Here is a 21,487-nt window from a genome sequence, read left to right as displayed (position 1 = left end):
GTGGATATAGCTGAATCTATCATCTAATCAATAGATGTGTTGATATTTTGCACAATGAGAGTCTGTGTCTATGGCTGTCAACTGTTTTCGGAGCATGAGCCTGTTTTTTTTAGTTTGGAGGAACGTCTCCAATCACTAGAGAAAAACTGCTACTACACAACTCCACCTTGTGTCCATTGGTGTACATTGCATGCCGGTATAAGGTTTCCGGTGTTATGGCGACCTGCTACATCAACGTTTCAGTGAGGGGAACAGCAAGCTGTGTATTCAGGTATATCACATCTTAATTCAGCTCATATCAAGCCTCTTTAAACGTGTGTTGTAGTGAATTTTGTGGCTGTACTGCAAATTTTCTGCACAGCGGTGATGGGAAGTCTTCCCTCCTTTCACAGTTCTGAAACAGTAACGCCTTTGTCAAGAATGAAATGTTACAGCCATTTATTACTGGCATTAGTCTCCTGTGCATTCTTTTTAAACTTTTATTTTGTAATTAAATGCTGAGGTCTTATCCACTGACAAAGAAGAGAGTCGATAATGCGTTATTACCTCCGTCTCCCGAGTATCAATATTTATCGTTGTAATGCCGGTCAAGACATATTGAGTCTTCTTGGGTTTTAACCACCACTTTAAAGCTTAGCGGTTACATTGTAGACTTCATCAGCCAGCGATTCATACAATTCAGCTACAAGTGCAGGCTTTCTTTTGAGAGCCCATGTGCAACAGAAAAGAAAAAGTCTTCCCTGAGCCCCTGGGGAACAAATTTGATTAAGGCAAGTAAAAACCAGCTTCTCCGCCTTACTTGGGCAAATCTACGTTAATTCAACTCTTAAAAAAAATAATTATAGGTCGTGAAAAGACACGGTGAAACTTGCTGGGGTAGTGTTTTCCCATGTACTCAACAAGCATCTCATGCATGGAGCCCTTGTTATAATACAGTACGGTTTCAGAGGCTCCCAGCACAGTCGCTAAGGTTAATGTCACTGTTATCTCACTCCCTACAAGTTAGCCCAATGAGAGCATGTATAAGGATTACTATTGATCATGCAATTCACTCTCTCCGCTGTATAATTCTGTAACAAGCAGTATCTAACAACAGCAATCTTCCCAGACAGGCTTCCTGGGGATGCAGTCCATGGTCTAATGTGTGGCCTGTCTGTTTGGGGCACAGCACAGTGTGGTTTGTAATATTAAATAATTTTGGGAGCGAAGAAGGTTGTTGGCCCCAAGGCTGCATATGCAAGTGTAACTGAGATGCTTTGTTGACATAACAAAATAGCGTGGATCATGGGAATATGACTCTCTGTAAATGCATTGACATAAATAGCATACTGGTGTGGCCACCTGGAGCTGCACAGGTCACATGTCACACCAGCCGGCACTTGTTTTTGATGTCAGTCTCCCCCCTGTCTCACCCATGATTGCTCAGACAATGGTAGGAAAAAGGTCACTAATATTTCCTGCAACAGGACCTCTCCTGTGTGGTGCTCAGATCCGCCTGGAGCAGAGTTCCCACACACTAGCCTGTGCTCACATGCTTGTAAACTGTGGTATTGAGCTTTCAACCAAGATTACAGAGTGCAAGTCTGACTCTGTGTGTCTGTGTCTCTCTCCTCTCTTCCCAGAGTGCTGTGAAGAGGGGCGATTATCTCACATGTCTGCGTGACTCTGACTATGCTGCTGCTGCTAGCACTGGGCATAGTCGTTTCTTCCACTGTGGTCACCGCCGAGGAGGCTGAGAACCCCGGCCACAAACCACCAGCCCCGCTGCTCAGCTACAGCAGCCTCTCTCTGCCGCCAGAGCATATACCCTACTTCCTCCGCAACAACAAGAGGGTGGCCAAGCACTGCCGCCTGGACCCGCTCTGCCCTTTTAAAGTAAGATATGCACTTTGTTAGTGTTTTTTAAACAGTGGGTGAGATCATGTGTTATTACTGCAGTGACTTTTCAGTGTTCTAATAGTTTTTCAGTGCAGTGCTAGTTCCTTTGAGGTTTGCTGTGCTGTGAGGCTGGGAAAAAAGCTTATTTGACCCCTTGAACTATGTTGACTTTTTGTGAGGGAAAGCCCTTTGATGTAGAAAGCAAAGCCCCCTGTTGATCGAGCGTCTAGTGCTTTAGGATGTAGCTTAATAGTCATGGTAACTTTTGTTTATCAAAGTCACATTTTATTGTGTATTTGTACTGCGTAGGATGGTGGCTTGGTGATTTGTCAGAATGGACAGCACATTATTAAATGGAAATAAGACTATTGAACTATGCCATTCCTATACTATATGACAGTTTTGCCTGCATAGATGAACATTATTCTCCTGTAGCCAGCGACAAGACACCTTGTCCTGCCCCCTAATCTGTGGTGTCGCACTGATGGTCCATAGAGAGGGAATTGACTACCCACTAAAGATAATGTTTGGCGATCAGGGTACATTTTCTGGTTTGTAACTGATAGCTCTTATATAACATGAAACTCATTTGCATCAGACCTTGGTCCAATAGTACTTGCAAATAATTTAGAGCATTTGTTTTAATCTGCTTAGAGTACCACATGGGTGGGGTTTACTGTACTAATATAATTCAATGTGAGGACAGTTGTCAGTCACAGAAAGCATGATAAATTGACTTTCAAGTACTTAACTGTGATTATCTAAACTTAGTGGTATTCTTTATTTTGTCCTACAGTATGTGGCAAACTCCATCAACTTGGTTAGCTGGTTAAAAGTAACACTAATTATTTTTGGTCTGATTTGGCTGCCACACTTGTTTTCACGACAGGATGCACTGCTGGATGTGTCTGCCTGTTGGGGTTATGAGAAGAACTGTGATCCAGAGAGGCGCTTTGGCTATCCTGTCTGCACCAAGGCTGACTCTGGATGGTACTATTTCTTACATTACATTATAAAATACTCTTTTATTTACTGCTTTTGTCTAATGCAGCAGTAGGACCTAGTTTGTATCATGTACTTTCCAAATTCTCCCAGCAGCCATCCTTCATGTCTAAGCTGCTGAGTGATGCTCACATCACAAGAAATAGTACTCCTTTATTCGTAGATATTGAATAGTTATTGAATTTTATTATTTATATGCAGCAGAGCATTATCTTTCCGGAGTAAAAGTGTGTTTATTGAGAGCATGCATCATTGATGTGCCTTTGTGCTTTTGGCTTTGTTGAACTGCCTAAATCTTGGGTCTCTCAGGGCCCGTTCGGTGGAGGCAGCCCAGGAGCTGTTCTGGAAGCAGGCTGATTTCGGCTACGTCAAGGAGCGCCTCTCTGAGATGAAAACGTTCTGCAAGGCCAGCAAGCCAGTAAGTCCACTCATTTCCTTAGTTCCCACGGGCCCGCTGAGTCAACAGGAAGAAACAACAGGTAGAAGCAGGCACAGTGTTTTACATAAATATTCATTGTATTACAATACAAACTCCCGAGACAATGGGCCTGAACTTGACTCACAAATCACAAAGAAGATTTGAATCCATTTTGGCTAGTTTTGTCGGTTATAGTCTTGCAGTCTAGTCTAGAGATCACTCTCAAAAGGCCTAGAGTTTATTAAAGGCCAAAGTTATTTTTCCAGGGGGACTCATCATTGATATGCAGCAGCCACACTCGGTTCTGTAAGGCGACTAACCTTTACCTGGACTTGAGGAAGCCTCGCAGAAGTCATGAGAGGTCAGTATATCTGAAAGTGGCCGTGACCTGCCTTGGAGCAAAGAATTACACTGATCAGTATGTTGTGAAGCTCACCTACGTTTATCCTGCAGATACAAGGAGGACTTCATTCAAAAGGGGGAGATTGGCGGTCGTTGCAGTCTGAACAAGCGGGCACTGGCTTCTGAGGGAGAGCACAAGAGTCCCCTGCAGTCTTGGTGAGGCCAGACACACACAATAACACATTGACACAAGCACATGTATGCATGCATGTTACCGATCTTCAGGCAATAGTTTGAGATTGTTATGTGCTCTGGTAGAGAAATGTAGAAACCACCTCTCAATTTGGGTTTATGGTTATTAATGAATGAACAAGGCCCAAAAGTATGTTCCCTGACCGGGAATCGAACCCGGGCCGCGGCGGTGAGAGCGCCGAATCCTAACCACTAGACCACCAGGGAGCTGTTAGTGTCTGCCTGAGAACTTGGTTTTTGGAATGTGTGGCATGTATGACAACTGGCAGGACAGGATTTTGTGGATGTAGTGACGCAGACCATCACTAGGGTGTGCTTTTCTCACACAGCACACGCATACTGTACAGTCTAACTCAGGCTGAGATGGTTGTCAGAATTTATGGCCGATGCCTTCGATTGGTTGAGGGACCACATGATGCCTTTTCCTTCTGAAAGGCTGCTGAAAAGGTCTCTGGGTTGGTGAAGGCCTGTCTGAAGAACTGGCACCTAGGACAATGGAGTATTGAGTCTTGATGCACTTGCTATCGTGAAGAATCCTAGTGGGCCTACATGTCAGGAAAATTGCCAAATCCTATTCACTAGACCACTTCTCTTTGGCTCATTATCACTGCTATCCATTATGCACATGAAAGAGAGGAGAAGCTCCTGAATCCACTTAACTTTGCAACAAGACTCAACAGGAGTTCATATCATTCACATCACCCAGTCTTTATTGTGTATCCACATGGAGGAAGAATACACACAGCATGGGCAATGGCTGTCAATTTAAGGTTTCTTGCAAAAGTCTACTGATTATATTACTTTGCAAGCAGGGAAGAGGCAGGGCTGCCCCTAAGCCAACCAGTACAGGAGTGGTGTGAGTTGTTCTTAGTAATACTGCCTAGCCGTGATCATGTATTTGTTTGCATTTCATACTAACAAGCAATTACAGTATGTATCATTTTTATTCTCATTCTGGCCAATTACTCCTCCTCCATTAGGGGAACAATGTGGGTAAATAAGATATACAAAGTTAAGCTCTGCAGAAACAACTGCTACAACACACAATGGGAGGTTTGAGTATGATGTTGCTGAATTCAACAGAGCCATCCATAACAATAGCAGACTGCCAGCAGGAAGAGTAGCTTCTTCTCCCTCCCCCGCACAGTGAATGACTTGACGACTGAATGACTATAAGAAATTGGCACTCATTGTTATTTCAAAAGATGAAACAGGGAACTGGAGCAGTGACCTTGCTTTGAAAGGTCAGACAGTCCTCATGAACTTGCTCAATCGTATTTCGGCAGGCATTTTTACTGTGATAAAACTTGAACAAAACTAGAATCACAGTGTACACCATATAAATTTGCTGTCATCCAAATATATATGCAATTAAATAGCTTTGTTTGTGCCACTCTTGATGATTGCACTGTTTTTCAGGTGTCTTTTTTTATTGTGGTTACTTCAGGAGGTGAATAAATGGTTTTTGCTCCTCCTCAGCCCTGTGCTGAAAGGGAGGGGGGTGTAGGCACTGTGGGCCCCTGAGCGCAGTAGTCAGGAATGTGGGCGTTGGCCTTTGTGCCCCAGACTTGTCTTTTGTGAGAAGCCTGCAGCTGCTCAGCGGGCCAGTGGCGCAATGGATAACGCGTCTGACTACGGATCAGAAGATTCTAGGTTCGACTCCTGGCTGGCTCGTAGCATTTTTTTTCCCCCTCATTCTTGTGGAAAAACGCATGCTGCCAGTATTGATGCATGGCAGCCCTATCTGCTTCATGGCAAGTGACTAGAATCAGAATCAGAATCATCAAGTTTGAAAGGAGAGCATAGATCTTTCTCTTAAAGGGCCCCTATAATAGGAATTCAAATTTTCAAAGTCCCAATTATCCAAGATGTTTAATGAATACAATGTGAAACTTTGATTTTGTGGAGTGGTTAAATTTGAAGTCATTGCATTTTCGAAAATCCACTCTTTTTACAGGCAGTTTCAGACTAACCTCAGTTAATGCATCATACCTGGATTTTGTCGTGATTGGCTCCCCTCACTAAATAATTACTGAAATGCTTCCAATCAGCCCAGTTTGCAAGATTTGAACTGACATCCACTGGAAAGTCTCCACTCAATTTAACTAATTCAATTCAATTTTTAACAAACTACATTTATTTGCAAAACATCATGAAGAACATTATTCTTATCCTGAGCCATTGTATATAAACAAAGCCATGAAAACTGAATAATATAGGACCTCTAAAGAGGAACACTGACTATTTAAATGTCATAAAGTTATTCAGAAGGTATAGAACATAATAAAACAGACCCTTTCAGGTGATATTTGATGTATGTAACTTCAATTTACAATACACTTGTTTTGTCCAGTTCTGGTATCCTGGAAAACAACTGTGCAGAATGACAGGTGAACATAAAACATTCACATTTTCACATTTTCTTTATGAACAAATGAAAATGAGTTGAGAATTGATCCTGCGTAACATGTAATCGTAATGCATACATTATGATCGAATGTATTTGATTTGTGTAACATACTTTTATTTGATTCATAATGTTTGATTTATAATGTTTATTCAAGACAACTTTTCTTAGGAGTGGAATTTCATAGAATTTAATGGAATTCAGTTCTGTTTCCTGTATCTGTTCCCAAATCTTGCATTGGATTCGTTCACATGGTCAGACATGCTGGCAGGACACAACAGATTTAGTGACAGTAGTGATGAAGATGATTTTGGTGGTGACATACTGCCGTATCTTCTTGAAGCTGAATATACAAATGAGGAGTTGGAGCAGATGGCGAGGGTATCTATCATTGATGAAAACAATGACAGCGCTGGGTCAGATGTCACGGCACCAGCTATTCAGCCAGTGTTGGGAGGTGACTGGTGGTGCATTCACATAAACTGAACATTTATTTAGATTGCAAATTCTGTTGCAATTTGATACTTCATTCATTCATTCTCCCATTGGAAGTCAATGGCTTTATACCGTGATGCCGCTGCAACATCATGACTTTGCTGCACGTTGTCAATGAATGTGCAAGCATGAGCAGGTGTCAGTGTCTCTTCTATTATATTCTAGATTTACCTTCACAATAACATTAACATTTCTTAAATGGGCATTGTTTCCCTTTAAATATCAGTATGAGGATGTAATATGCATTAAGGACAGAGCTGCAATGGTATGTCACATTCCAAATCATGGTCACAAATTACACGAATATAAATTTTTATGGTGCTGCCAATTGATGCCAGTCGAATATAATCAAACAATTCCCCCTTATTTGGAAAGGGCCTAATGCACTGTTCTGTCCCTCTCCCACCCAAGACCAACTGAATTATATATTGTTGCAGTTTTGGAAAATGGTCTCAATGGAGTACTGCAGGGAGAGGGAAGATAGATATCAAAATAACATTTTATGTTTTTACTTTTTATGATTTATATCAGGTTACGCAGTATAGGCTATACACTCATGGTAATATTCACTTAAAAACAAAAAACAAATCACAATACAACTGTTGAAAAGTAATAAATGGCGATGGATCGAAATGTCCCCCATCTCCATAGTGTGCCTCCTGTACCACAGTAATGCAGTAATTGTTAGAGTCTATTTATGTCACTATACTGATGTGAAGTCCTGTTGTTGTAGGTATGCGGAGCTGCAGACATACACAGAGCTGGACTCCCATCCCATAGAGGATGGACACTGTGATCTCATCATCGAAAAACCCACTGTTTTCATGAAACTGGATGCGGGTAAGGATGGAAGGTTTCACTTGACTCAATTAAAAGCCCTACAATCTAAACAAGCTGCCAAACATTTACACCAACACCCTAATTACACTTTAATAAACATACAGTATGTGTGTAGTTTTGCATTCATGGAACAAGAAGAGTAGAAGTGTACACATCCAATTTGTCCAGACCAGATGTTGGACAAAAACATACTTGAAGCACTGATGGAAAAATATATTCCTGCACTATGTTCAAGTTCCCAAAAGTTCGACCACCAAGGGATTACCTGATAAAGACCTTGTCAGTTGGAAAGTTGCAATAAAGTGTTGGGAGCTTGAATCCTGTGTGTGAATATATATATATTTTTTCATTAGTGCTTTAAGTCTGTTTTTTCCAGCAACTAACCTAAAACAGCTTGGATGTGCACATTTCTACTATTTTCCATTTGCAGTTGTGCATGGAAGTCATTTGTGGAGTGATAGTGTAAGAATGCAACAAAATTATATTGTACTTTTCTGATAGGGGTGAACATGTACCACCACTTCTGTGACTTCGTCAACCTGTACATCTCCCAGCACATTAACAACTCCTTCAGCTCAGACATCAACATCCTCATGTGGGACACGGTGGGTACCTGATACTGCCTCCTACTCCTGTTTCTCTGGAGGCAGAAGGTGTAACCTATATAATGCTTCGTAGGCTGGGGTTAGTTAGGGTTAGGGTTGATTAACATCTGTCTAGTTCTCTCAAGTCTTTGGCTGGTTCTGTCCCCCCTTTTAAGCACTGGTTCAACTCATATTATAAAAGCTCCTCTATGTATCTGAAAGCAGAATGGGAGATGTAGCATATTTCTGAGTTCATAGTCTCTTAAGTTAACTAGCCCATAGGTCAACGACAGTGAGTGACAGAAATAGCCGTTTTGCTACAAAGCCAAACAGTGGTTGTTTGTTAGAACTGTGTGTATATTGGAGTCGTAGTTGTCGTTGAACAAGTAGGTGGCATACGTGCCTGTGGAAGACATCAAGAGGAAGCAGTGGGTGAAAAACAGAATGATTTACGGGCAACCTCATCCTACCCATTGTTCCCCCCACTGTGCGCAGAGGCGAAGGGAAAAAGGAAAGAGAGAAAGAGAAAGGGGAGGGAGAGAAAAACTGACAGAAAGACAGAAAACACAGGCCTTTCATCACAAACAGCACACTGCCAGCCAAACGGGGAGGCTGTCTGAGAATACTGTGATAACAGATTTTCTTATGAAACCTAAACCTCAGGAAAACACAATCATACCCAGCAGGCTTTGAAAACAGATGACTGTAACTCAAACGATGATAAAGGCTGTAGTTGATTTTGAAAGAAATCGGCTTTAGTGTTTCGAAGTATATTATTTTCTCTCAATATTCTATCAATCATTGCTTTGCTTCTCATTACAGATGTAACATTGTATAACTAACTCTTTTTTTCCCTTCTTTTTCATGTCTTTTCTCAGAGTTTTTATGGTTATGGAGATCTGTTCAGTGAAACGTGGAAGGCCTTCTCAGAGTATGACATCATCCACCTGAAAACCTATGACTCTAAAAGAGTAGGTATAATGTCACCTTTGGGTGCTCCTCATAAGAGGCTTGTTGCTTGACAACAGACACTGATTTCTATGCCATGCTATATGCTTAGCAAGCTATTCAACTACCCACAGGTGTGTTTCAAAGATGCCTTCTTCTCCCTCCTGCCAAGAATGAGATATGGCCTGTTTTACAACACTCCTCTGGTAGGTTACTCCTGTGTGTGTGTGTGTGTGTGTGTGTGTGTGTGTGTGTGTGTGTGTGTGTGTGTGTGTGTGTGTGTGTGTGTGTGTGTGTGTGTGCGCATGCATAGACTAATAGTATAAGTTCATCATATTTGGTTTGAACACACTGCAGTGTCCCACTCTTTCAACACTGGCTCTCATTTGTTTATTTTTTTTATCTCCTTATTCATATATTCCTTATCACACATTTTCTGATAGTAATTTTTCTTGTATTCCTCCCTGCACACACACTGATATCCAGTTTGCTTGTAAACATGCAGTTGGGGTCAAATGTTTATGTGATGTATTCAATAGCCCAGCCAATGCTTATGTTATTTAAATGATAATTCCAAGGAGATTTCTGTAAAGATGATATCATGTAAATACGTGTTGTCCTTCAGCCTTGAGGTGTGAAATATTGATGGGATAGCCTCATAGCTGATTGCCCCGGCTGCACATGTCATGTTTATATTCATGTGCTCACATTTATGGCTGCGCTGTGAGACATTCACAGACCTGTGGTATGCATAGGCTTGTATGATGCTCATTCCAGAGAGAGGATGGAATATGTTTGCAATTGTATTACATACTTTACATCACAACACAATGCACTGCACTAGTGTGGCTAGAGTCAGTTCTCTTTCAATTCAGTCACTTCAGAAAGCAGATTTTCTACAACATTCAAACATTGTAAATCTTTTAGCATCATGGGATCATATCACATCGTTTTGAACTGAATACATGGAAAATCAATTGAATTGTGCATGTGTGATGTGATGTTTTTCTGTGGTGTGTTGATGCCAGATCTCAGACTGCCACAGTGAAGGGATGTTCAGGGCGTTCTCCCAGCATGTCCTCCATCGACTCAACATCCCACAGGAGGGACCCAAGGTAGGAGGAACTCCCTACAGCAAAGACACACACAGACAGACTATCTGGCATCCGCTACCTGTCTGTCTGGCCTTGTCTGTCTCCTCTCTCTGGTTTTCTGTCTCCTGCTCTCTCTCTCCGGTTTTACAGAGGCACTAGGGCTGGAGTTAGTTTGCATTCAATTCAATCAAAACCAAATGGAGATAGCAATCACAATTAATTCCATAGCGATGAGAGTTCTTTATAAATTGTAGGTTGGATATTACCATATGTTCTCATGCCAAAAGTCTGTCTGTTTCAGTTCGGATGAAAATCCACCTCTATATTGATTGAATTCAGAGGGGAATTCAACCCACACCTTATGACCATATGTCCATTGTGTGCCAGCATTTCAAATAGGTTAATCCAGCATCAAATATAGATATTTAAATAAATAAATGTATATTTGTGTAGAAAATGTAATTAATGGATACATATATCGTTTCTCTGTACATAAATCATTTATTTCTGTATTTTGATCACAACTCTAATCCATTTAGTGTTTTATATTTCACCACTTTTAGGATTTTCTTATCCTTTACATTGAAATATGTATCTATTTATTTCATTGTTTTATTTTTCCATATTCAGATACACCTATTTAGTATTTTTTTATGTAGTATTTTTTTGCTGTAATATGTCAGTCAGGCCTGTCAATAAAACAGCATCAGGTGAACAAACGCAATCTGGTATAAATCACAAAACTGTCTAGGCGGATTTGGGTTACTTGAGTGTGCCTTGTATTGTGCAGTACAGAGGACGGTTTTTGCAACTGAGTGAGTGACCAGAAGATTGCTTGTCCCACAACATTAATTACTCTGCAAGAGTAATGACCCAAGCTCTAATGTGGATCCAAAAGACTCATAGGCTGCGTTCATATCAATAGCTGTATACATTTCTGTTGTACTTAAAAACTTCAACAGAAATGTTCATCTGCTACCTAAAACTATAAAGCTGTGGTTTGTTAGCAACATAGTAAGGATAATTTATTAGTATCCTTCGTATTTTTCCACACAAATTTAAATGCATTCATTTAAATATCTATATTTGATGCTGGATTACCCTGTTTGAGATTCTGGCACACAACTGGTGGCATACTCCTGACATACATAGACCACGTATTTGTGTATTAGAAATTTAACAAGCTCGCAGCGATAACACTCTACTGGCTCATTAGTGAGAGGGAGGATATGTATTTAAACAGCTCTTGAGTCAGAAAGGTTGTTGTACACAGATGATATGGATGTACAGCAGCTAAGCCAACAGTCATGTTTATTGACTCACAGTTAACATGAGACATAAATAGGCTTTCCCTGACCGGGAATCGAACCCGGGCCGCGGCGGTGAGAGCGCCGAATCCTAACCACTAGACCACCAGGGAGTTGTGTTACTGCTTGCAAAGCTGTTGTACAGGAACCTGTTGCTCATATACAATACAATACTTGATTGTCCCTCAAAGGGAAATTTGTTTTCACAGCTTTGCAGGCCTCATATAAATACATAGATACATAAATATATATAACACACATAACATTCAGCGTGGCAGTTTGTTCAGTGCCTCGATATCAGAGGGGACAAAGCTCTTAAAACAGGCCCGTTTCCAGGTCAGAGACCTGTACCTGCGCCCTGATGGGAGGAGTGAGAAGAGTGGATTGAGGGGGTGTGTGGGGTCGTGCGCTATGGTGAGTGCTCTGTGTGAAGAGTAGGAAGAGTAGTGGGTACACACACACACACACACACACACACAAACCTTCCCATCCACCCTCATCTCTGCCCTTTAACCTGATTTAGTTTATTCTGTAACATAAGTGTAATGGAAATGCCAAGATGTTATACTATCTTTTAGGTTCTTTTGCAAAGTTTTCAAAGTGGTAGTGTAACAAAAAGTAATATAGTAAAAAAAAAATATCTGTGCGTTTGTGATGGACTGGCGACTTCTCCAGGGTGTTGGTTTCCCTTCCTTCCGCCCAATGCATGCTGGGTTAGGCTCCAGACATGCACACTCAGTACTTACATTGTGCCTTAGGTATTGTAATTAGAAAATTGTGACTGACTTGATGTGCATTAGTAGTCCTAATAGAGATATAAAGAGTAGTTCCCTGACCGGGAATCGAACCCGGGCCGCGGCGGTGAGAGCGCCGAATCCTAACCACTAGACCACCAGGGAGCTGTTGGTCAATTGTAAAACCAGTGGAGAGCTGCTGACCAGCAGCAAGAGGACTGGACACACAGTTTCTCCTTCTATACAAGGCAGTACCTCCATAAGTAACTATCTGTCCTGCCCAAATGGAAAATCTGCATATTAATTGTTGTAATTGTAATTGTTTAAAATGGTTTTGTTCAACTTTAAATATGACATCTTTGAAAGCACTCCCATAATCCTACAAAATCCTTCTTTGTGCCCTGGACTGCCTCTGCCCTTGTCCAGGAACGCATGGCTCAAAAAACACAGGCACTGGCCTGTGATATGTATAAACGCTTACTGGAGGAAAGACTTCTTGTATGCACACCATCATATCTGACATCATCTCTGCCTTCACAAAAAGCACAAACTGTTCCCCGCTATAGACACTTAAGCACACCTTGTCTTGTGAATAGGACAGAATGGAAGATTATGATATAACCACCGTTGACTGACTGAATGGACTATTTCTCCCTCCATTTACATATCTCCATATGTACAGGCAAAAAGACAGTGTACAACTTACTATGGACAATAGACTGTACATATCAATCTGCAGAGATTTCAAATCAGAATCAAGGTATTTGTCGAGAACAATAAATGTACAGGAATTTGTCTCAGCAACACTGGTGCAGAAACATATCAACAGTTCAAATAGTATCATAAGTACATACAGGCACACAGTACAGGGTCAACAGGATGTCACATTTAGTGCAAGGGGATAGTGCAGAATATACAATAAACAGTACACTGTACATATCATTCTTCATATACTATATATTCAGCATTTCATCAGTGGCATAAAGCTGTGATGGATGGTGCAGCTCTAGCAGCTCCTTGGACCAATGTGTCATGAGATAGTTAAACTGAGTAGGATAAACTGCATTAAATAATTTCTTTGCATTCTGTAACGTTTGTGTACATTTTTATTTCTGTGATTCCACACGTTAAAAAAACTATGCGAGGTGACAGTTAGGATTACTTGGATAAAAGAACAATGGGACATAGTGACTATATACTGTATAGTAGTACTGTACCATGGTATATTGTCCTAATCTATTTCAGCTACTACTTGCCCTGTCACCCCAGTGCTCCTAGCTGCTTCAAAAATCCCACACCCATTAGACAACCTTATTGCCATTTATTACTGCTTGCTTTTCTTGAACCACTGTACAACAGAGTAGGATTCTTACATCAACACACAATGTAGTTGATCTAATCATACAGCTATTAGGAGATTTTATTGGGGCATTGGTGTCAGATAACTGTGGCAGGAGTTTATTAAGTCCAGTATACAGTGAGAGCCAAAAACCTTTGTTCCCTGACCGGGAATCGAACCCGGGCCGCGGCGGTGAGAGCGCCGAATCCTAACCACTAGACCACCAGGGAGCTGTGCCCTGCCTTTAAAAGCCCCTGTAAAGTGACCCATGGCTCATATGACAGTGGAGGAGTCATCCATTGATTTGTATAGTATAGCTCACTGGCATGCGACACACACACACACACACACACACACACACACACACACACACACACACACACACACACACACACACACACACACACACACACACACACACACACACACACACACACACACACACACACACACACACACACACACCCTACCATCTGCCTGTCCAGGAATTTATAATTCATATGACGGCTAAAGGGGTCTCTACATATATATATAGAGTTATGCCAAATGGAACCCACAGGAAAAGTAGTGCACACACATACTTTCATACACTCTACCCTCATCTCTGCCATTCAACCCAGATTAGTTTATTCTCCAACATTAGTGTATTGAAAATGCCAGGATGTTAGACCACCTTTTGGGACATCAAAAAGAATACCAAGGAAAAATAGCCACAACACTATGAATCCAGTGTGGTTTGTAGATAGGCAGCAGGTGGCCACATGTGGGCCTTTGAGTGAAAGGTAGAGGGGCTGGTAACATGTATGATTGTAAAAAATAAGATGATTATACGATTATAAGATTGCCATGAACATTGATTAACAGCTGAAAATACTGAGTTTAGGTTGTCCTATCTGTTTAAGGCTGGACAAATGAAAGGGTCACCCATAACCCACCCCATCTCATCATAGGTCCAAATGGCCAACCATACACTCACTCTTTCTATTACAGAAAGTGTTTGGAGTCTAGTGTAGACCACATACATGAAAAAGCTTTCCCTGACCGGGAATCGAACCCGGGCCGCGGCGGTGAGAGCGCCGAATCCTAACCACTAGACCACCAGGGAGCTGTATACTGGTTACCTAAACCAGCTGCACCAGTTAAAGCTGACTAGCAGCTAGACTAGCAGAGTATTCCTAACTATGGACACACTCAGTTCTTGCCTGGTATACAGAAGAGTATTTCCAAAAAAGTGCCTAAAATGACTTCTGGTAGCACATTAATCTAGCAGTGCCTTGTACCAATGTATCATGAGATAGTTATACTGACTACGATTAAATAATTGCTGTGCATTCTGTAACAGCTGTGTACGTTTTTATTGGTCGCACACCTGTTATGAAATCCCATTTTCACTTAGTGTAAGATGAATGTTCGGGTTCCTTACATAAAAGTGTGATTGGACTTGACTTTATATGGTACCACTGTTTCATTCTGCTTAGAGGATAAACTAAAATGACAGTACTGCACCATATTGTCCTTAAACAATTCCAGCACCGGGCTAGCAGCGGGCTACTCAACCCTTTCACCCCTGTGCATACAGCTATTTATATAATCCATCTGACAACCTGGTTCTAACTAGAATTTATTTCAAAAGTAGCCCATTTCCATTTTAGTTAATTTCATTATTTGTTCCAAAAGTTATAGCCTAATCCTACGATGACAATCTGTTCCCTGGTGGCATGAGCAGATCTGAAAGAGGTGTCAGCCAAGCAGCACACTGTATAACTGTAGACAATTTGTGAAATGTTTAAGTAAATAAATATATTCTGATAAACTGATAGCTCCTTAAAGAGGCGTGAGGCATATGGGACTGTTGGAATGCTTGGAATGCAATTTTACGCACATACTCTTTTATCTCCTCTGTCTTATTCCTCCGAACTGTTATGTTGACAAGACCTGCACACAAATCAGCAGTAAGCATCCTCTTTCTGACTGTGCCAGACATGTTAAATCAGCATGAGACTATTAGGTGAAGGCAGTAAGCCTTTTATTAATTCCTGTCATCCCATGGAGAGGGTGAGGGAATCATACCTCTTAACATCACACATGCTAATAAAAATATGCATGAAGACATGGAATACAGGAAGACATGACTTGGCACACCGTGATTTGCACTTCTACTGAGACAAATGTTGGATTGTTATTGCTGTCGCCATCCAGAGACATTCACACTTTCTGGCACCGTTGCCATTGTCTGATGGTTAAACGATTGCTTAAAGACCAAATACTGAGGGAAAACAGGGGTATTCAGGGTGGATTTAAAGTTGAGTATCATCATTATAGACCATTACAAGCTGTCAGTTACAAGAATGTACCCTGAAATCTCCCATAGCTGCACTGAAAAACACTGATTGTTTCAAGTTAATGGCGGCATTTTGACAGAAATATTCAGTATTTCTTCTCAGTTTTGATTCCTAGTTTGGGCTGAAGTGGATGTCTATACTAGTATTGTTTCACTTTGATTAAAGGACAAAGTCAGACTGCAGTATAGGTCTAATTTAGTATGTTGTCTTAAGATATTCCATCAGATGAACAGGTCACTCTGTCAGATCTTTACACAGTGCAACTGTTCTAATCCCAGAGTCATCAGCAGACCTTATTGGGGCCTTGGTGTCAGATAACATTGACAGCTGTTTTTACAGCTATACACAAGGAGACATAAACAGGTGTTCTTTGGCCGGAAATTGAACCAAGGTTTTGGCTCAAGTGTCAAATCCTAACGATTAGGCTGTACCTTTCCGTATGCCTTCCTCGCAATGTATGACATGCCCAAGTCCTGCTCAGATTTGAGCATAGTTGCACAGCTCCCTGGTGGTCTAGTGGTTAGGATTCGGCGCTCTCACCGCCGCGGCCCGGGTTCGATTCCCGGTCAGGGAAGACTTCATTATGTAAATAAATAAAGATTCATCTGTTCAGAGTAGGATTCTTACATTAACACACAATGTAGTTGATCTAATAGCATGGCTATTGGAGATGTTATTGAGGCATTGGTGTCAGATAACTATGACAGTAGTTTTTGAAGTCCAGTATACAGTGAGACCCAAAAAACAGTAGTTCCCTGACCGGGAATCGAACCCGGGCCGCGGCGGTGAGAGCGCCGAATCCTAACCACTAGACCACCAGGGAGCTGTGCCCCTCTTTTGAAAGCCCCTCTACAGGGAACCATGGCTCATATGACAGTGGAGGAGTCATCCATTGATGTGTATAGTATAGCTCACTAGCATTGGGAGGAGTACACAAACACACACACACACATACACACACACGCCCTACCATCTGCTTATGACGGCTAAAGGGGTCTCTACATATATATAGCTATGCCAATGATAACATGTATGATTGTAAAACTTAAGATGACTATATGATTATCAGATTGCCATGAACATTGATTAACAGCTGAAAATAGTGAATTAGGGTGTCCTATCCGTTTAAGGCTGGACAAATGAAAGGATCACCCATAACCCACCCCACCTCATCATAGGTCCAAATGGCCAATCATAGATTCACTCAACCCTTTCCTTTACAGAAAGTGTTTGGAGTCTAGTGTAGACCACATACATAAAAAGGCTTTCCCTGACCGTGGCGGTGAGAGCGCCAAATCCTGTTTCCTTGTTTTTTCCTGTTTTATGGTCTTACTTGAACTATTTTACTCTTGTGAAGCACTTTGTGACTCTGCTCTGTGAAAGGTGCTATATAAATAAACTTTAGTTACTTAAAAAGACATAACACACATACCATCACATAGCACATATCATCTTGCAACAAAATAAACGAATGAATAATGTTTGTTTAGTTATTTACAGATTTATATATTTTTCTATTACATAGCACGTTTATTTATTTATGTTCCATGTTGTATATTTTTGTGTATATTTTTACTTTTAGTTCCATCGTGTTTTGTTGTGCTTAGAGTACAAACAGATAATAGAATAGCAACTTTATTGTCCCCATGGGGAAATTTGTGTTGCAGTACAACATATTTGAGGTGTTCACAGTAAATGTAAAAAAAAAAAATACACAGAACAACAATAAAAAGAATAGAATGAAATAACCAGACTAAACGCCAGACAATGGACACCTGCAACTTGCAATACACTGTATAATATGCAAGGGTGCAACTTCTTGCGTCGTCACCATTCAAACTATTGATCATGCTACACCAGTGTACTGGGAATTCAGGAGAAGTCATAATGACACGTTCCCTGACCGGGAATCGAACCCGGGCCGCGGCGGTGAGAGCGCCGAATCCTAACCACTAGACCACCAGGGAGCTGAACAGTAATTATTGTTGTTATTTTTTCCACCTCGAAAATGAAATGTCCCTTTCCATCTTATCTTCCAAATAAAAGCAAATATGTTTGTAAATTGGTCACAATGTAGCCGATATACCGTCGCCCAGTAGGTCATTACTTAGATTCAGATGACGCTGCCTGTGAAGTAGCCTGAAGAGTCTGGAGAGGTTAGTGCGTGCCATCAAAACTCCATGGAAACTAGTTTCACACATATTACTCACATACCGTTAGAACAATGTAGTGTGATGAGGCGCACTGAGTCCCCAGACTTTCTGTGAGAAAGCAGTCACTGCGCTTCTGTGTTTTCGTGCAATAGGCCTATATGAAAAACATGGATATTGACAGCGAGTAGTTAGAAAGTATGAACAGACTTTTTTTCAAATCATGCAATGGAACCGCTTCAGAGAAATCCTGCGAGAGTATGTGTTACATTAATGATTAGAGAGACGACGCCTGCGTAAAGGCGCATTCCAAGATGGATTAAATACACTGAGCTCATATGTATCCATATTTGACATTAAGCAGCTCTCGCCCACACTTTATTTTATACTTCATAATACTAGCGTATTTAAGAGGAAATGTGACATGAGTGCGTGCGTAAAAACTCAAGAATAAGATGCAGCAAATTTCCAATGATTGAAGAAATCCGTAATGTTTTTGAATTACCTGACACTTCATTGCTGTTTATCATTAAACTGCTCAGCTGTTTTTTTTGGCCGTTTTGCTTACTCAAGGCTTTGGCGATGTGTCTATAGTATGTTATATAATCAAGGAATGCGTAACCCTACATAGTTATATTTCCGAAATACAAACGCAGAATATAAGAAAACACTGACAACTTCCGTTTCAAAGCTAAGTTCAGCACCCAAGTGACGCTGCGGGCCAACGGCTCCTCGTCAGATGAGGGACAACCGAGTTTCCCATTGAGTATAGGGTGAGCTTCCACAGTCATGATCAGTGTGTAGTCAGGGAAGTATATTGAATTCAGCGTGCAGGAGAAGATATGACATAATGTTCCCCGACCGAGAATCGAACCCGGGTCGTGATGGTGAGAGTGCCGAATCCTAACCACTAGACCAAAACCACCTTTAAGGCATGGATGTTGTCATCCTAGTTGGCAAATACGGTATCATCACTTTGTCAGAGAGGGTCGATATTAGTTTAACTGCCTCAGTGAAGCCTTTGACTTGGTGTACTGTAAGGAGTCAGAGGAATGGATTTGCCTCCTTTTGATGAGTTTAATTCAAAAATAAGATAGCCTATGTAGCATACTACTATTTGAAAAACATTTTGACATAGATAGAAAAACGATCGGTGGCTTTAAAGTAAAAGTTAGCTACTATTGCACATATTGCACATTGCAACATCGGAAAAAACAAATAGATAACTAAATAAATAATTGTTATAAAGTTATTTACGCTAATTTAAAACTACTTATCTAAGCATTTATACATTTGTCCCCAGCAGTCCATATATTTCGATGGTAACGGTTTTGTTGTGCTTCAAGGACAATCAAATTAAACAATGCTGTCATGCTGTCATCGTATGAAAGCGTTACATAGTCATGGCTACATTTAGTCATACCTGAGTACAAGGTTTATGCGAGGTGTATTGCAACATATACTTTAGTGGGATCTCATGTTAGTCATGGTGTGAAGTGTACCTGCATCTGACGTGGGCTATAAAGAGTAGTTCCCTGACCGGGAATCGAACCCGGGCCGCGGCGGTGAGAGCGCCGAATCCTAACCACTAGACCACCAGGGAGCTGTGAAGGTAATGTAGTTGTCCAGAAGCACTTCGCACATGACATTGGAGGTTTATTGTCTGATGTATGTGTGCATTTTAGTCTCGTGTTGACTGTAACACAAGGGCCCTGTAGGGAAGTCTGCAATGTAGCTGGCAACCCAAGCTAGCAATGCTTTAAACATTATCAGTAAAACCTGAAAATCAACACTAAATCTGACTTGTAACCAGTGCAGCTGTTACTCCCCTAAAGAATCTGAACGGGCTAATGTGAAGAGAATAGAGAACTAGAACTAGCTGTAGCTTTCTTGGCGGGGCAGTTTTGAAGTCAAGTTCAGTTTGTTATGTCAAATTCCCAGTTTGGGCCGGATTACATGACAGTGTATACCAGGGATAGACAAGAAGACTACTAGACCATATGTAAAACCTGCCTACTCTCAGCCCTCCATGGCACATTGTTGCATATATCCCTGGTGTATACCTATTGTAGTACTGTTTGCTTAGAGACAAATCCAGTAGGCAGGCAAAAAGATCATAACAAGTTACACGCTACAGGAAAACAGGAAACAGGCTGGAACGACACACACAGGAGAAAACACTGGGACGAACTGGCAAAGACTGACTGACAACATAAGGTATATATACACCATCTAGCTAACGATAAGTGGAGACAGGTGTGCTTTGATGGGCTGGCAGAAGATTGGCTGGTAGATGGTGCAGAGGAGGCAGAGACAAGGTGGTACAGGTAAGAGCGGGAAACAGGTAACCAATCATTGGAGCTGAAGCAGGAGGGGCTGGATTTATAGGAACTGGACACAGACACACAGAGCAGAAAACAAGACAGGCAAAAGGCAAACACAAAATGAACTGAATATGCAAAAGAGAAAATCAATGGACCGTGGCTGGATTCCTGACACTGCAGTACTAGTCTCATTTGGTATGTTGTCCTGAAGTCTTCCATCAACTGAGCAGCCTTCTCACCCGGTGACATTTTTACACAGGGCAGTAATCACACAGCTATCAGGAGATCTTATCGGGGCCGCGGTGCCAGATAACCATGACAGTAGTTTATTGAACACAGCCTACATGAAGAGCCATAAATAGGGGTGCTCTGACCGGGAATTGGACCCAGGCCGCGGTGAAGACAGCGCTGAATCCAAACCACTAGACCACTGAGAGTTACAACCATCTGTCCAGGAATGTAGGGTTCATAGGGCAGGGGAAGGGACACCCACTGATACGTATAGCTTACTAGCTTCAGAAAGAGTACACACATAACTACATGCGCACACAGTTGTAACACTCACAGTCACGCCCCCACCTCCCTCTACATCTCCTAGGTCTTTAACTCTCCAGCGCACTCCTCACAGGTGTTTTATGATCCCGGATTTGAAGAGCCTGACTGTATCTTTATGACCAGCGAGGCCCGATAACTTCTTCCTTCCTGTGGATCAGCTCATTGGGTATTCATGGTCGTCTCTGGAAATATGCTAAGAGGCTTTTCAGTGAGACGCGGGGCTTCTTGCGATAGCGGGCCGGCGACTGAATGAGAGGTCTTCTCGGCCCTGACCCTCTCCCCAGCTCCTCCTTTCATCCCTAGATTAATGGCACAGTCAGACACTCACACTGCTGCTCTCCTCCATTGTGCCCCGTTCATCTCCCTATCTCCCCCTCTTCATAATTTTCTCTGGTCTGAGTCACGGAATGGCTTCACTTCAATACTTGTTTTTTTTTGTTTTTTTGTTTTTTTTTAGTACAAGAAGGGAAATTAGG

At 41.6% G+C, this 21,487-nt stretch overlaps 1 protein-coding gene and 10 non-coding genes across 11 annotated transcripts in view; 3 read left to right on the top strand and 8 right to left on the bottom strand.

The window, feature by feature from the left end:
• Nucleotides 1-214: 214 nt before the first annotated feature.
• The window catches only part of eogt (EGF domain-specific O-linked N-acetylglucosamine (GlcNAc) transferase), a 25,168-nt gene continuing 3,895 nt past the window's right edge, over nt 215-21,487 (top strand). The window contains exons 1-11 of the mRNA XM_071532372.1: nt 215-271; nt 1,623-1,875; nt 2,768-2,868; nt 3,190-3,298; nt 3,565-3,659; nt 3,752-3,856; nt 7,528-7,634; nt 8,136-8,239; nt 9,097-9,189; nt 9,301-9,372; nt 10,195-10,281. Coding sequence (XP_071388473.1) covers nt 1,672-1,875; nt 2,768-2,868; nt 3,190-3,298; nt 3,565-3,659; nt 3,752-3,856; nt 7,528-7,634; nt 8,136-8,239; nt 9,097-9,189; nt 9,301-9,372; nt 10,195-10,281 — 1,077 coding nt within the window. The 5' untranslated portion in view covers nt 215-271; nt 1,623-1,671. The remainder of the gene's footprint in view (nt 272-1,622; nt 1,876-2,767; nt 2,869-3,189; nt 3,299-3,564; nt 3,660-3,751; nt 3,857-7,527; nt 7,635-8,135; nt 8,240-9,096; nt 9,190-9,300; nt 9,373-10,194; nt 10,282-21,487) is intronic.
• On the bottom strand, nt 4,028-4,099 carry trnae-cuc (transfer RNA glutamic acid (anticodon CUC)). The gene has a single exon. It is a non-coding gene; the product is annotated as a tRNA-Glu (tRNA).
• On the top strand, nt 5,494-5,566 carry trnar-acg (transfer RNA arginine (anticodon ACG)). Its single transcript has one exon. It is a non-coding gene; the product is annotated as a tRNA-Arg (tRNA).
• trnae-cuc (transfer RNA glutamic acid (anticodon CUC)) lies at nt 11,609-11,680 on the bottom strand. The gene has a single exon. It is a non-coding gene; the product is annotated as a tRNA-Glu (tRNA).
• On the bottom strand, nt 12,395-12,466 carry trnae-cuc (transfer RNA glutamic acid (anticodon CUC)). Its single transcript has one exon. It is a non-coding gene; the product is annotated as a tRNA-Glu (tRNA).
• Nucleotides 13,799-13,870, bottom strand: trnae-cuc (transfer RNA glutamic acid (anticodon CUC)). Its single transcript has one exon. It is a non-coding gene; the product is annotated as a tRNA-Glu (tRNA).
• trnae-cuc (transfer RNA glutamic acid (anticodon CUC)) lies at nt 14,674-14,745 on the bottom strand. The gene has a single exon. It is a non-coding gene; the product is annotated as a tRNA-Glu (tRNA).
• trnae-cuc (transfer RNA glutamic acid (anticodon CUC)) lies at nt 16,485-16,556 on the top strand. The gene has a single exon. It is a non-coding gene; the product is annotated as a tRNA-Glu (tRNA).
• trnae-cuc (transfer RNA glutamic acid (anticodon CUC)) lies at nt 16,734-16,805 on the bottom strand. Its single transcript has one exon. It is a non-coding gene; the product is annotated as a tRNA-Glu (tRNA).
• On the bottom strand, nt 17,878-17,949 carry trnae-cuc (transfer RNA glutamic acid (anticodon CUC)). Its single transcript has one exon. It is a non-coding gene; the product is annotated as a tRNA-Glu (tRNA).
• trnae-cuc (transfer RNA glutamic acid (anticodon CUC)) lies at nt 19,664-19,735 on the bottom strand. The gene has a single exon. It is a non-coding gene; the product is annotated as a tRNA-Glu (tRNA).

This window comes from Centroberyx affinis, unplaced genomic scaffold, assembly GCF_046629955.1.
Source record: "Centroberyx affinis isolate AG114_WGS23_722 - 3 ecotype Tasmania unplaced genomic scaffold, CSIRO-AGI_Caff_v1 ptg002186l_1, whole genome shotgun sequence".
In the NCBI taxonomy this organism is placed as follows: Eukaryota; Metazoa; Chordata; class Actinopteri; order Beryciformes; family Berycidae; genus Centroberyx; species Centroberyx affinis.
The sequence above is the reverse complement of the archived record's forward strand: the minus strand, read 5'-3'. Positions and strand labels throughout refer to the sequence as shown.